This window comes from Echinops telfairi, unplaced genomic scaffold (genome assembly GCF_000313985.2).
Source record: "Echinops telfairi isolate 266 unplaced genomic scaffold, ASM31398v2 ScPeMD7_31;HRSCAF=116, whole genome shotgun sequence".
Classification (NCBI taxonomy): domain Eukaryota; kingdom Metazoa; phylum Chordata; class Mammalia; order Afrosoricida; family Tenrecidae; genus Echinops; species Echinops telfairi.
In genome coordinates, this window is record NW_022103928.1 from 58,822,076 (window position 1) to 58,834,895 (window position 12,820).

Genomic DNA, 12,820 nt, shown 5'->3' on the forward strand with positions numbered 1-12,820 from the left:
TCTGTTCTCACTGGACAGTAGATGCATGTACTCCACGGCGTGTTAACCGGGGATGACTGAGTCTGTTCTTACTGGACAGTAGATGCATGTACTCCACGGCGGTGTTAACCGGGGATCACTGAGTCTGTTCTTACTGGACAGTAGATAGATGCATGTACTCCATGGCGTGTTAACCAGGGATGACTGAGTCTGTTCTCACTGGACAGTAGATAGATGCATGTACTCCACGGCGTGTTAACCGGGGATGACTGAGTCTGTTCTCACTGGACAGTAGATGCATGTACTCCACGGCTTGTTAACCAGGGATGCTTAGAAGATGGTGAAAGATATCCTTGTGTTGGGGGACAGGAGTGAAGGATTTTGTGATGTGTACTTAAAATGTTCAGACTTTTTCTTACCCAATGTGATCACCAGTTTATAATTTCTTACTTCCTTCTTTTCCTTAAGTAGATTATTTTAGTTACTGATGTCTGAAAAGAGCTCCTTCTGACTTAGAACCAAATATGAGTTGTATTATTATAAACTACACAAATGGTAGTTGACTGTCTTACAAAATACTGTTGTAATGAAAGTATGTGGTATCCTTTATTTCTCTCTCTCTCTCTCTTACTAGATATACTTGTTAATAATGCCATGGTAAATAAAATCCTGTCCAGCTTCAAGGAGTTTATTATTATTGTTTGCTGCAGTTATTATATTTCTTATTAGTGAAAATGCCCATGTCCGTGTTTTTTTATTTGCAGCTGGTTTTCGAAGAAGCTTCCGTCTTAGTAGGAAGGATAAGAAGACCAATAAGTCCATGTATGAATGCAAGAAGAGTGACCAGTATGACACAGCTGATGTGCCCACCTACGAGGAAGTGACCCCATACCAGCGGCAGACCAATGAGAAATACAGACTTGTGGTCTTGGTTGGTAAGTGCTTTTGGGTGCAATGCTGGGGAAATCAGTAAAATAGTAACAAATGAACACCAAAGTGCATTATCTTTAAACTTTTCTAGTTGAAAGATTCCTTTATCTTGAACCAATTTTTGTTTCTAAAATGAAGCCTACTTCATTTTAAATTTTTTAACTTATATGACATTTAACAAGTCTTTGAAGAATGATCTCAGCATGTTAGTGGAACCTCTGAAGGAGAGGCGATCACAGCCACCAGTACAGGGAGGCTTTTCTTTCAGTTTGGAACATTGAAGCTGAATCATGGAGTAAGCATACCTGGAGTGCTTAGACCTTCAGGGACACACACCACTGGCTCCTAGTTTAGGGACGTGGGTCTGTTTAAAGCTGGGGAGTCAGCTAACACAGTAACTCTCACAAAGTTAGTTCATACAGGTGGGTATTTCCACAAACACCGGCTGATTCCATCCCATTCCTGCACCCATGGAGCCCGGCGTCACCCCCAGGAGCAGCCACTACCTCAACGTTCGTCCTCCCAGCCCTCCTCCGTGACGCATTTGAAATGCGGGAACAGGTATCTGCACTCCCAGGAATAAAGCGGACGACTTTCTGAAAGGCTTATAGGAATAAGGGCAGGGTACGCCTTGGTACTTGTGCTTTATAAACTGGAGATGACACTTGGGGGGAAGAGAGTAAACGGTAAGCCAAAGAATCGCCCCTGCTGTGAGGCGGACTCCTTCGAAAGCTTGCAACTCTTGCTGTTAATTCACACAGAAGCTGGAAAGCCAGGTTGCCTCTCACGTTGGAAGTTACTGTTGATGGCATCAGATACTAAACTTGTTTTCATTCTTTAAAAATTGAGATTCACATACTTTAAAACGTGTATGAGTTATGCATTTCTCCTAATTCACATATAGTGAATTCTTCTTCCCTCAGCCATACATGGATGAATATCCCCCATAGTTTTTTGCTTATTTGTTTGTTTGCTAAAGAACTTAGTTGAACCAAGTTACTATCAAGTCTTTTCACTCTAATATGAGGTTACCCGTGTTAGAAAGAAAGGAGCCCTGGTGGTGTAGTGGTTACACACCGGGCTGTGATCCGCATGGTCAGCAGTTCAAAACCACCAGCAGCTCTACGGGAGAAAGACTGGGCTTTCAACTCCAGTAAAGCTACAGTCTTGGAAACCCACAGTGGGTCACTACGAGTCAGCATTGACTCCATGGCAGTGCGTCTGGTTTGGGTTAAATGCTAATCCAGTCAAACCTGAGAACGCTGGAGACCGTGAGCTAGAAACCTCTCCGAGAGGAAAACTCACATGTTGTCCCTAAAATGAGTGTTAGAGAACCGCTCCACCTGTTCCCAGTTAAAAGCAGGAAACTGGGTGCCGTCACGTGGGTCCCCTGTAGGTCCCGATGCTGAGTGAAACTCACCAATCACACTGGCATGACGTGTTTGAGAAATCTGTTACAAAAAGTCAAGAAAAGGTACACCCCCCCCAAAAAAAACCCCACCCCCGAATATTCCCAGGTGTGGATCAGAAGGAAGAAGCGGGCGAATCACTAACTGGAGTCACGGTCGGCAAAGCGCGGCTCTCGAGCCATGTGTGGCTCCCTTGGTATGGACGTGTGGCTTCGAAGTCAAATTGAAAAATTCTAAAGGATCTTATTCAGTTAATGGCGATTTCATTTGTTTGTAAAATGTGTTTATGGCTTTCAAATAATTTTCAAATTGTTTTGAGGGTTAGGATTGGCTCTTCCATTTCAAAAGTTTGGCGACCCCTGAATTATAGAGGATACATAGGTATTAACTTGGGCAAAGGGAAAAGCAATATGCGATGAGGGGCATGTCAGTACAAAATGAACACCAGAAACCATGGGGAAGGGAGACAGCAGTCGGAGTAAGATAGGAGAATAATCTATAATTTATGAAGGGGTCATGCGGGTAGGGTGGGGAGGGAAAAAAGAGGAGCTGACACCAAGGGCTCAATAGAAAGTAACTGTCTAAAAAATAATGATGGCAACATATGTACAGATATGCTTGATACAGTTGATGTATGGATTGTTATAAGAGCTGTAAGAGCCCCCAATAAAATGATCTTTTAATAATAATTTTAAAAATGATCAAGGCCAAGAAAGCTGCTGGGAGAAGTAGAAGTTAAAGGCAGCCAAGGCAGATACTGCACACACGATCATGCCGTAGCATTAATGACGTTAACTCAGGAGTCACCTGGACAGGTGGGAGAAGGTGACTGGGACTGAGGCAGGCATGTGGTGTATGTACTGAAAGTACATCCATGAATGTAATAGATAGAGCCGATAGGGTGCAAAGTTATACAACCTGCTTAGCCATAACCAAGCACCTTGAGGAGGGATGAGTCACCAAGCCCAGGGGCTTCAATACCGAGGTCATGGGAGACACGAAGGTCAAGTGGCACAGTGTAGTCCACAGAGACAGTTTCCCACCTCCTGCTCTGGCGAGTATTGACTGGGATCCTCTGAAGTTCGCCTTTAGGTAAATGCTCTCCTTTTGATCACAAATGATTGATCCTTCTAAGACTAGAGTGAGTTCACATTCAGACCAGAAAGGTGATGAAGGACCATAGGTTTGAGAGTCCCACCAATCTCTAGCTGACCAATAATTCTAGCCTCTTTAAAGATTTGGAGTCTTAGTCCACATTTTTCTCCCATCTACCCAGAACCTTCCATTGTGATCCTTTTCAGACCAGTTGACAGTGGCCCCATTTAGTTCGTCTAGTTTATGGGTTGAAGAAACTGATTATTTTGCATGGTCTGTTGGACTGAACATTTCCATATGTCTTTGGTTTTCATCATTCTCCTTTCCTCCGGATGGGAGATACCAATAGACCTTTGATGGCCACCCCTGAGCATTTAAGACCCCAGGTACTGCTCACCAAAGTCGGATGTAGAACATGGTCTTTGTGAACTATGTTATGCCAATTGTCCTTCGTGTCCCCAGTGCCCCTGGCCCAGCAACTCATCCCCTCAAGGTGTTATGTCTAAGAAGTATCATCACCTGGTCCCCTGTGTGGTCCAGTGCATTTAGGATGTATTTGCAGCAAGGGTCATTATACATATCAAATATCCTCTGTCACATCTATATGTAGTCAGGGCACGCTCACATTCTCTCCCAGCTGCTCATCCTGGGTGTCTCTACAGTGACCTACTCATAGATCACAACTGCTGCAGAGTGGTGTGTATGCCCATGTTTGCCTCCATTTGTTGCCCTTCACCTAGTATGTGCCTCCCAGTGCCTTTCCCCACCCCCATCATTTTTTGCCAGCCTCCCTCTGCTTGTGTCTGGCTTTTCCCTTCTCCCAAGATAAAGTACTTGTCTACCCTCAAGCCTGTGACCCTTTCCCACTCCCAACCATAAACTATTTCTTTTGGCCTACTTACATCTGCCATCGTTCACTTGACCATGCTCTCTGATACCAAGGCAGTTTTACTCTCTTCTGTGACGGGGTGGTTACGCATTGGAAGGCTTCCTGCAGGTTTCAACTGTTCGAAACCACCGGCTGCTCCTCAGGAAAAACACAGGGCATTCCACAGGAGTTCTAACCTGCCCTACAGTGCCGCTACGATTCTACATCAACTCAGTGACAGCAAGTCTGCTTTTCTGTTTTTGAGAGTTCAAATGGGAATCGACTCGACTCTAATGAGAGTCTATGTTTGTTTTGAGGATGAAATGAAAGAATATTTGTAAAGACTTTAGAACAATCCATGGCACCTAGAACGGTTTTTAAGGAGCCCTGGTGGTGGGTGTACAGCCCTGGGACCCTGGTATCGGTAAGCATTGGGCTGCTAACAGTTCAGTAGTTCAAACCCACCAGCCGCTCCAGGGGAGAAAGTTGAGGCTGTGTGCTCATAAAGATCTACAGCTTAGGAAACCCTCTACAGCAATGGTTCTCAACCTTCCTCACATCGCGACCCTTTCATACAGTTCCTCAGGTGGTGGTGACACCCCAACCATAAAATTATTTTTGTTGCTACTTCATCACTGTAATTTTGCTCCTGTTATGAATCTGGTGACCCCTGTGAAAGGGTCGTTCGCCCCTCCCCCCAAAGGGGTCGTGACCCACAGGTTGAGAACCACTGCTCTATAGGGCCGCGATGATTTGGGATCGACTTGATGGCAGTAGGTTTTAGTTTTTTCCGTAGATTGTAGTTTGATTTGGGGCAGGTTGCAGTAGTGAAGTGTTTGGTTCCTGACCAAAGGTTGGCAGCATGAACCCACCCAATGCCATTTCTAGTTTCCCAAAGATTATAGGGCCGCCCTGTTCTGTCCTGTGGGGTCACTATGCATCAAAGTCATAATGAAGGTACCTAACAACAAGAACAGTAAGGATTTTTTTTCATTAGCTTTCATCCACATAAACTAAAAAGACTATTAAGATAAATATGAAATACTCAAATCCAAGTAAGTTTGTGCTGACTCTGCCCCCCCCCCTCCCCGCCCGTGTTCAAAACTCATTCAAGTAAAATGAGATTGTGGAGTAAGTCCTCTTCCAGAAGAGAGGGCCAAGCAATATGGACTCACATTTTGGAGCCCTGGTAGCCTATTGCCTGCCACCCACGAGGTCACCAGTTCAAAACCACCAGCTGCTCCTTGGGAAAAATTAGGCTTTCCACTCCTTCCTATGAAGATTTACAGTCTCAGAGACCCAAAGGGGCATTTCTGGTTGCTAGAAATAAGAATTGACGCAGTGGCAGTGAATGTGGCTTGGTTTGGTTTGGTTCAAGTTGTTTACTGAATGGATTTTGTGTAATGATTGTAAAAGAAAAAATGTGGAGCCCTTAGCAAATACCTTCTCGGTTTGTACGACACGTGTAAGTGGCATTTTGTGAGGAAGTTGAAAAGCTGTGAGCACCATGTTCCTTCTCCGTTATGTTTTCAAAGCCACAGGGAAGGACGGTGTTTGCCCTGAAACTGCTAGATAAGTATTGAGTCAGTGGAAAAAGTATTTCTCTCTGTACTTATATCATTATTTGATTTTATTCCTTAAAAACGAACCGCTTCATCAGCATGATGGAATGTGACAATCGAGGGCGTGGGTCTTCCTCAGAACCATTCCCTCGTCTTATCCTTTCTTCAAGGTGTTATTCCAGAGCCGCGTTTGAACCCCCAAACGTCTCCGTGCCCGACTTGATAGCATTCCCTTCAGTGTTTGCACTGGTCCTCCAAAGGGATGGTAAGCCCGAATGTCAGCAGGCAGCACTCCTTTCTGCAGGATAAACTTGATCTCTCAGTGAAACCTGGCTTTTTAGAGCTCAAACTGATGAAATTAAATGCGTGTGGGGTGGGGGACGCACATAATGCAGGCGAAGAGAAAGGTTTGGGTGTTTAAAAAGCTACGAAGACACTTTCATAGCGGAAGCCAATGAAAAGGCGCAAAAAGTCATCGTGCTGGTCAGGTGGCTGTCACTTGCTCTGTCTGGTTATGAGACACGAAGGGACACAAATGACCCAGCTTTCTGTGCACATCGTGGTTTCAGCTTGATCACTAAGTGCTGCTCTGCCTTCCCTTACGTTGACTCTTGCTTGCTGTCTGAAGGCCGCTGGGTCAGAGTGCTCGGAGCCAGTAGACATAAGCCTTTGTCTTTGTTTATTTTTAAAATAAGACTTATATACCCAAAAGAAAGGGCACTCTAGTAGCATCCCAGTTGAGTGATCCGCTGTTAACTGAAAGGTCAGCCATTCAAACCCACTGGCGATCGGAGAAGGACAGGCATGGCAGGCTCTTGCAGCAAATTTGCAGAGCCTTGGGAACCTGGCGAGGCAGCCCCACTCTGCCCAGAGAGTTGCTGTGAGTCAGAACTGGCAGGACACGACAGTGTGCCCTCAGCACGCAAAAAGGAAACATGTACCGTCTCGGGACCGAGATGCAGAGTCGACGTGAGTCTGAATTGACTCGGTGGCAGTGGGCGTGGTTCGCTTCACTTTCATGATGACAAGCAGATTGCCAGCAGGTGGCTCCAGGTGCACAGCACCATAGAGTGGGTCTGAACCACTAGTCTTTAGGTCGGTGCAACTCTGCTACCCACGGACTGACCGTATTCATTTTTTATTCTTGGGCTCTATTTGTGGGCCTAAATCTCCATATTTTTCATTGATCCAGCCAGCTGATGTTTAGGGAGACCCAGCTCGGTGCCTGGCTCTGTTGTAAGCACATGGGGGTAGTCATAAAAACACGAACATTTCTACTCTCCTGGCGCTGGTGAGCTACTGAGAGGAGACACACAAAATACATAAAGCTATGTAGATAGACACAAATCTAATAAGTCAGGAATAAGTAAAAATGCCAGTTGTCTAGTTGTGAAGAGGTGGTAAGTGCCAAAGAAGAAGGGAAAGGTGTAGCACGAAGTGTGAGAAGTAGGAGTTTGGACAAGGACGCGATGGCATTTCAATAGGGCAGAGACTGGGAAATAAGGCATTCTCCAGGCCCCCTCTACTTAGCTAGTGGAGACTCAGGTATAGTTTTACTTTGACAGTAAAAAAATTTTTTGCATGCTGTTCTTAAGTCAATGTGTATGAGACTCCAACGTGTTGGTGGAAAAGTGACATTAAAGACAGGGGCACGTTCCACGTCTTTCCGAAGCCCCCTTGTGAACATCGAAGGGACGCAGCCGATTTGGAAAAGAAGATGCTCTTTCCAAAGAGCCTTGTCCTCATTGACAGCATTTGTCTTCCATTGTGAGGGGAACAGAAGGAATGATCATCTGAACTTCAGTCAGGGCTTGTTAGGAACTGTTCGGTTGCTCTATTTAAATTATATATATATTCCAAATCCAAGAGAACTTTAAATTTAGCTTTATAGGTTTGTCACTTTGCAACACAAAAACTCACCTGCCCACTAATGTGATTGTTACAAGATCACAGGTCACATATAATAGCATGGCTGTTTGTATTTTATGTCTAGAGCAGCCAAAAGTAGTAGTGCTACAGTATGATATGTAGACATTTTATAACATCTGTCTGATCCAAAGGATACCTAGAGATTTTGTTCGATTTGTCTTGCAATAAATCACATGAGCCGTGTGTGTTTTTTCAAGTAAGGGCAGTTTGGATATTTATTGCAGACTTCAGTAATTCTGATCTTTTTTTCTCTGGATACTAAAAGTCTGGCCAATATCATAAAAGTGTCTGGGGGAAAATGTGGGGGGATTTTCATGTTAAACAATGCAGGTTTGCTGGAGGCAAAAGAAGACCTAATAAAAGCTGTGTCTGTCAGTAGCTTTCACTATCTTACATCCTTTTATACCCCTGACAAGATGCACAGCGACTGATAACACAAGATGGATGAGTACTTGATCAGAGCAAAACATACGTCCCCTTGATGTAGTGTAGATACAAATATCATTTCTTACTAGATGAAACTTTAAAGTTTCTTTCGAAGTATGGATTTTTATCATCCGTGCGTTGTGACTTACTGTATGAATGCATAGCTGTTGCCCACCTTCCCATCTCTCTCTCATTTCTTTCCAGAGAGACTGTTGGCACTGTAACTTTTAGCATGGTAGACCTTTCATGTGTAAGGTGCCAGCCCATCTTCGTTTAAATGATTGAATTTAATGCGATGCCTATTAACCTTCAGCAGAACTGCGCCTTCAGTCCTGCACAGGACCTTTACAAATAAAAATTACTTCATCAGCAACCTTATTTCATTTTTGAAAATGCGTCGCTCTAATTCCAAAACAATGATTTTGTCACCATTGTCGTCTTTGTTAGTTGCCATCCGGTCACATCTACCTCATGGCAGCCCCTTGAGTGCAGAGTAGAACAGCGCTTCGTCGTAGGGTGTTTAAAACTGGGACTTTCTGAAACATTTCACCAGGCCTGTCTCCGAGCTACCTCCGGGTAGGTTTGAACTACCAACCTTTTGGCCACTAGTAGAGCAGTGCACTGTTGGTGCTACCCAGGCACGACTTCTTGTGGCCATGTTCAATGACATTGTACTTGGAGCTTCCGTCATCTACTTTTCTGTGGGTTCGTGTCGACCTTGAATGAATACTTTCGAGAAGGATGCATGATTGCGTGATGATAATTCATTCAAGACATGCACTGATGCCCAAGAAGATCGAAGCTGAAAATGCAAAGCCATGGAGTAGGACCACCCACTTACGGTAGGTTTAAAGCGTCCGAGCATCACACCAGCTCTCCAGCAGCTTGTTAGGGTATTTACAGTTCTGCGGCTCCCACTCCGGGCCTTGGTTGTATTTCCTCGGTACATCTCCCACCCGTGGATCCTTTTTAACTTCTCAGCTTGGATCTATTCATTTCTGATTCAGAATATCGATCTATTTTTCCTTTCTGCTGACCTGCATATACATACCCCTGGGAAAACCCTGTTGGATGGTTTTCATTCCACAGAACATCAGGTGCCTGATCTGTAACAGAAAACAACTTTTGCTATTAAAAATATATAGACCCTTTTTTTGAACCCATGTTTTCGGAAGGAAAAGACTCATGCGTCAGCTATAAGTTCATTTTGAAAGTGTCCTGTGCTAGCATTTTGATATAAACCTTTGGTTTTGTTCTTGTAAACTTGGATCTCCCTCATAAACACATTTCTGTAGGGTGAAAATGGGAAAATCTGCAAGGAGATCCAGGGAAACCCACAACATCTCTGAACGGCATGGATCTAGCCCACTGCCGTAAAGTTGTCCCTTCTAGCTCACGGGCCTTCGCGGACAGAGGGCACTGGCCCCATTGGGTTTCCCAGGCCTTCATCTCTTCACTTGCTTCATGTGCCTGGGAAACCTGGGCCAGGACTGTGGAAGACATGATGAACTGAGGCATTTGAAATCCGTGTTCGTGAGGACAGGCAAGATGCCGCAGACTGCCGGAGGAATGAACACATCTGTCTTGGAAGAACAGCCAAGGATGCTCCTTAGAAGGGAGGAGAGTGAGGCAGCATCTCGTACCCACTTTGGATTGAATCCCGAGAAAGACCAGTCCCTGAAGACAGGCATCGTGTTTGGTCAAGTAGAAGGGCAGCAACAGAGAGGAAGGCCCTGAACGAGAAAGATTGACAGAGAGGCTGCAACGATGGGCTCAGACATCGGAACGATGGTGCAGACTGGACAGGATTCTGTCCTCTCGTTCGTAGGGTGACTGTGAGACAGAGGTGACTGTGTGGTACCCAACAATACGTACAGAAGACTGCCACATGCTGCCGGGGTGAGCCATCCAAGTTTCACTTCGCCTTCAAGGCTTTAATGAAAGCACGGTCATTTGAAGAGCCGAGCAGGGACCTAGACAGACATGCCCAGCGCACTTTGGACGCCTCGGGCTTTTCCCAGGATGAACCCAGAGATCACAAAATTTGACTGCCAACCCTTGATGTGACCCGAGCCCCTGCCTGTTGCACAGACAGACAGACATCACTGTTCAAAGTCGGGGGAAGCTTGAAAAGGGGGTGAAAGATCCCTAGAAGTTAGCCAGTCGCAGGGTTACCTGGGTTAGATTTCACCGACTTGCTTTCAGTTCCGTGTTAGGTAGACTGGAAGCAGTGCAGGTTCTTGAGGCAGCCAGGCTGAATGCCAGGTGTGTGACTTTAGAAAACTGAGCTAGGCTCTCCTCGTCTCCATTGTCTTATCTGTAAAATAGAGCTAGAAATACGCTCTGGCAGGGTGACGATGCATGGGAACCAGGAAGCACATGCTCGCACACAACCAGACCTCATTGTGTCACCATCGTTACGCTTATTCTAGAGCCTTTTGTCTGTGATTTAGCTCTGTGCTGCCTTCTCCATAGACCATGTGCTGCCACCTCTGCTTGACTTCATTAGCAAGCACAATCAAAAACAAACTACTGAGTAACTTGTTTGCTAACCACAAGGTCAGCAGTTCAAAACCACCAGTTGCTCTGCAGGAGAAAGACGAGGCTCTAAATTGTGGTCTTAAGGTCAAGTTTAAAAGCAGGGAAACACTAGTTTCTCAAGTGTGGATGGCAGAATTGATTCAAGGGCCCATCAGAAAATCCTGTGTGTCATTTTGCTGGGCAGTTTTGCTGTAAGGGTAACTGGGAAATGATGCCCCTGTGTTAACCTTTCCAGGTTTAAAGACAGTGGTCTAAAGTCATCTAACCTCAGATTTTTCAATAAAACCATTTGCCTCTAGTCAGACATCTAGCTGGATTATGAAGCTATCACATGAGGAGCAAAATCGAGTCGAGTCAGATGCATTTGAATGGTGGCGCTGGAGAAGAGTATTGGAAGGACCATGGACTGCTAAGGACCATGGACACAGCAGTCAGTGCTGGACGAAGGAGGACCAGAGTGCTCCTTAGGGGCAAGGACGGCAAGACTGTGTCTTATCTACTTAGGACAAGTTGTCAGGAGAGACCAGTCATGGAGAAGGCCGTCATGCTGAGTAAAGTGGAGGGGCAGCAGGAAAGAGGAAGGCTCTCAACGGGATGGATGGACACAGTGGCTGCGTCAGGGGCTCTGGCAGAGGGACGGTTGTGAAGGTGGCGCAGGACCGTGCAGGGTTTGGGTCTGCTGTGCAGAGTCTCCGGGGGCCGGGCCCGACTCGATGGCACTGAACAACAAGTTTGTTTGCATCCCAAATAAAATTAACTTCAGTGAATTGAAACTTTTTTAATTTGTTGAAATTAATTTCAACAAATTAAACTTTGATTACAGAATCAAAAACATTCAGCATTCACCTTAACCACTATCTGAACCGCACAATCCAGTTTTTTTTAACCACACATAACTTTTAAGCTCTCATGGACACCATTAGGGCAGCAGCCCTGGTGGTTAAGTGTTGGGCTACTAATCACAAGGTTGCCAGTTCAAACTCAGAAGCCAGTCTACAAGAGGAAGATGAGGCTGTCTGCTGCTGTCAAGATTTACAATCTCCTAGGCTCTGCCGACAAGTTCTGCTTTGTCCGATAGAGTGTATGCATCGGAACTGACTCAATAGCAGTGGGGTGAACAGTGTGTGTGTGTGTGTGTAACTGACTTAATAGCAATGGGGTGAATAGTGTGTGTGTGTGTGTGTGTGTGTGTGTATACCATTACTTGATCCTGTATTGCTGTACTTTTGACTGTGTGTCATTTAAAACACAAGTATTTCTAACTCTTTTTTTGGCAGGAAAGGTGGCGATTGAAGCTTACAGGAGTCAAAAAGCAAGCTAAAGAATCCCAGCGTTTTCTTCTCTCCAACTTGAGTAGCACGCATCTCTTGGGAGACGCAGTTGGAGCCATGTTCTCTCTCTCTGGATTAATGTCGATTGTAGAGTTGCTCTGGAGAGTGCAGTAATGAACTTAATTTATCCTGTCTGTTTTCCAGGCCCTGTAGGAGTAGGGTTGAATGAACTGAAACGAAAGCTGCTGATCAGCGACACGCAACACTACGGGGTGACCGTGCCACGTAAGTGCTGCCACTAGTGCTAAGAATGTCCCCACGCCCTTACATAGCTTAACTGGGGCCAAGCACTGTGCCTGGCCTTCTCCTGGGCAGACCACGCCGGGAGCCTGCGCTGTATGTTTTATAGAGGCCACCAAGACACGAGGTTCTGGTGGCACAGATCGTGGACAGGTGATTTGCTCATCAGAGCTTTTCCGTTCTCTCGGATTTTCATGGTGTGTTTGAGCGCGCCCTGCGGCAGCATGCTGATGCGTTGGGTTGCCAACGGTGAGGTTCCAGTTTGAAACCACCCACCGCTCCACGGGAGAGAGATGGCGCTTTCTACTCCATAAAGAGTCCCAGAGGCTGGCGGAGTCAGTTCTCTTCTCCCTGCAGGCTCCCTATAAGTAGTCATTGACTCGGTGGCAGTGTGTGTGTGTGTGTGTGTGTGTGTGTCTCTCCCTATAAGTAGTCATTGGCTCGGTGGCAGTGTGTGTGTGTGTGTGTGTGTTCCAAGTGCCACTTATAAGTAGTCATTGACTCGGTGGC

The 12,820-nt window shown here is 45.6% G+C and overlaps 1 protein-coding gene across 3 annotated transcripts in view; it reads left to right on the top strand.

Annotated features, from left to right (window-relative positions):
- The window catches only part of MPP7 (MAGUK p55 scaffold protein 7), a 151,186-nt gene that overhangs the window by 124,746 nt on the left and 13,620 nt on the right, over positions 1-12,820 (top strand). For all 3 annotated transcript variants that reach the window (XM_045289877.1, XM_045289878.1, XM_004702270.4), the window contains 2 exons: positions 744-914; positions 12,215-12,295. In XM_045289877.1, coding sequence (XP_045145812.1) covers positions 744-914; positions 12,215-12,295 — 252 coding nt within the window. The remainder of the gene's footprint in view (positions 1-743; positions 915-12,214; positions 12,296-12,820) is intronic.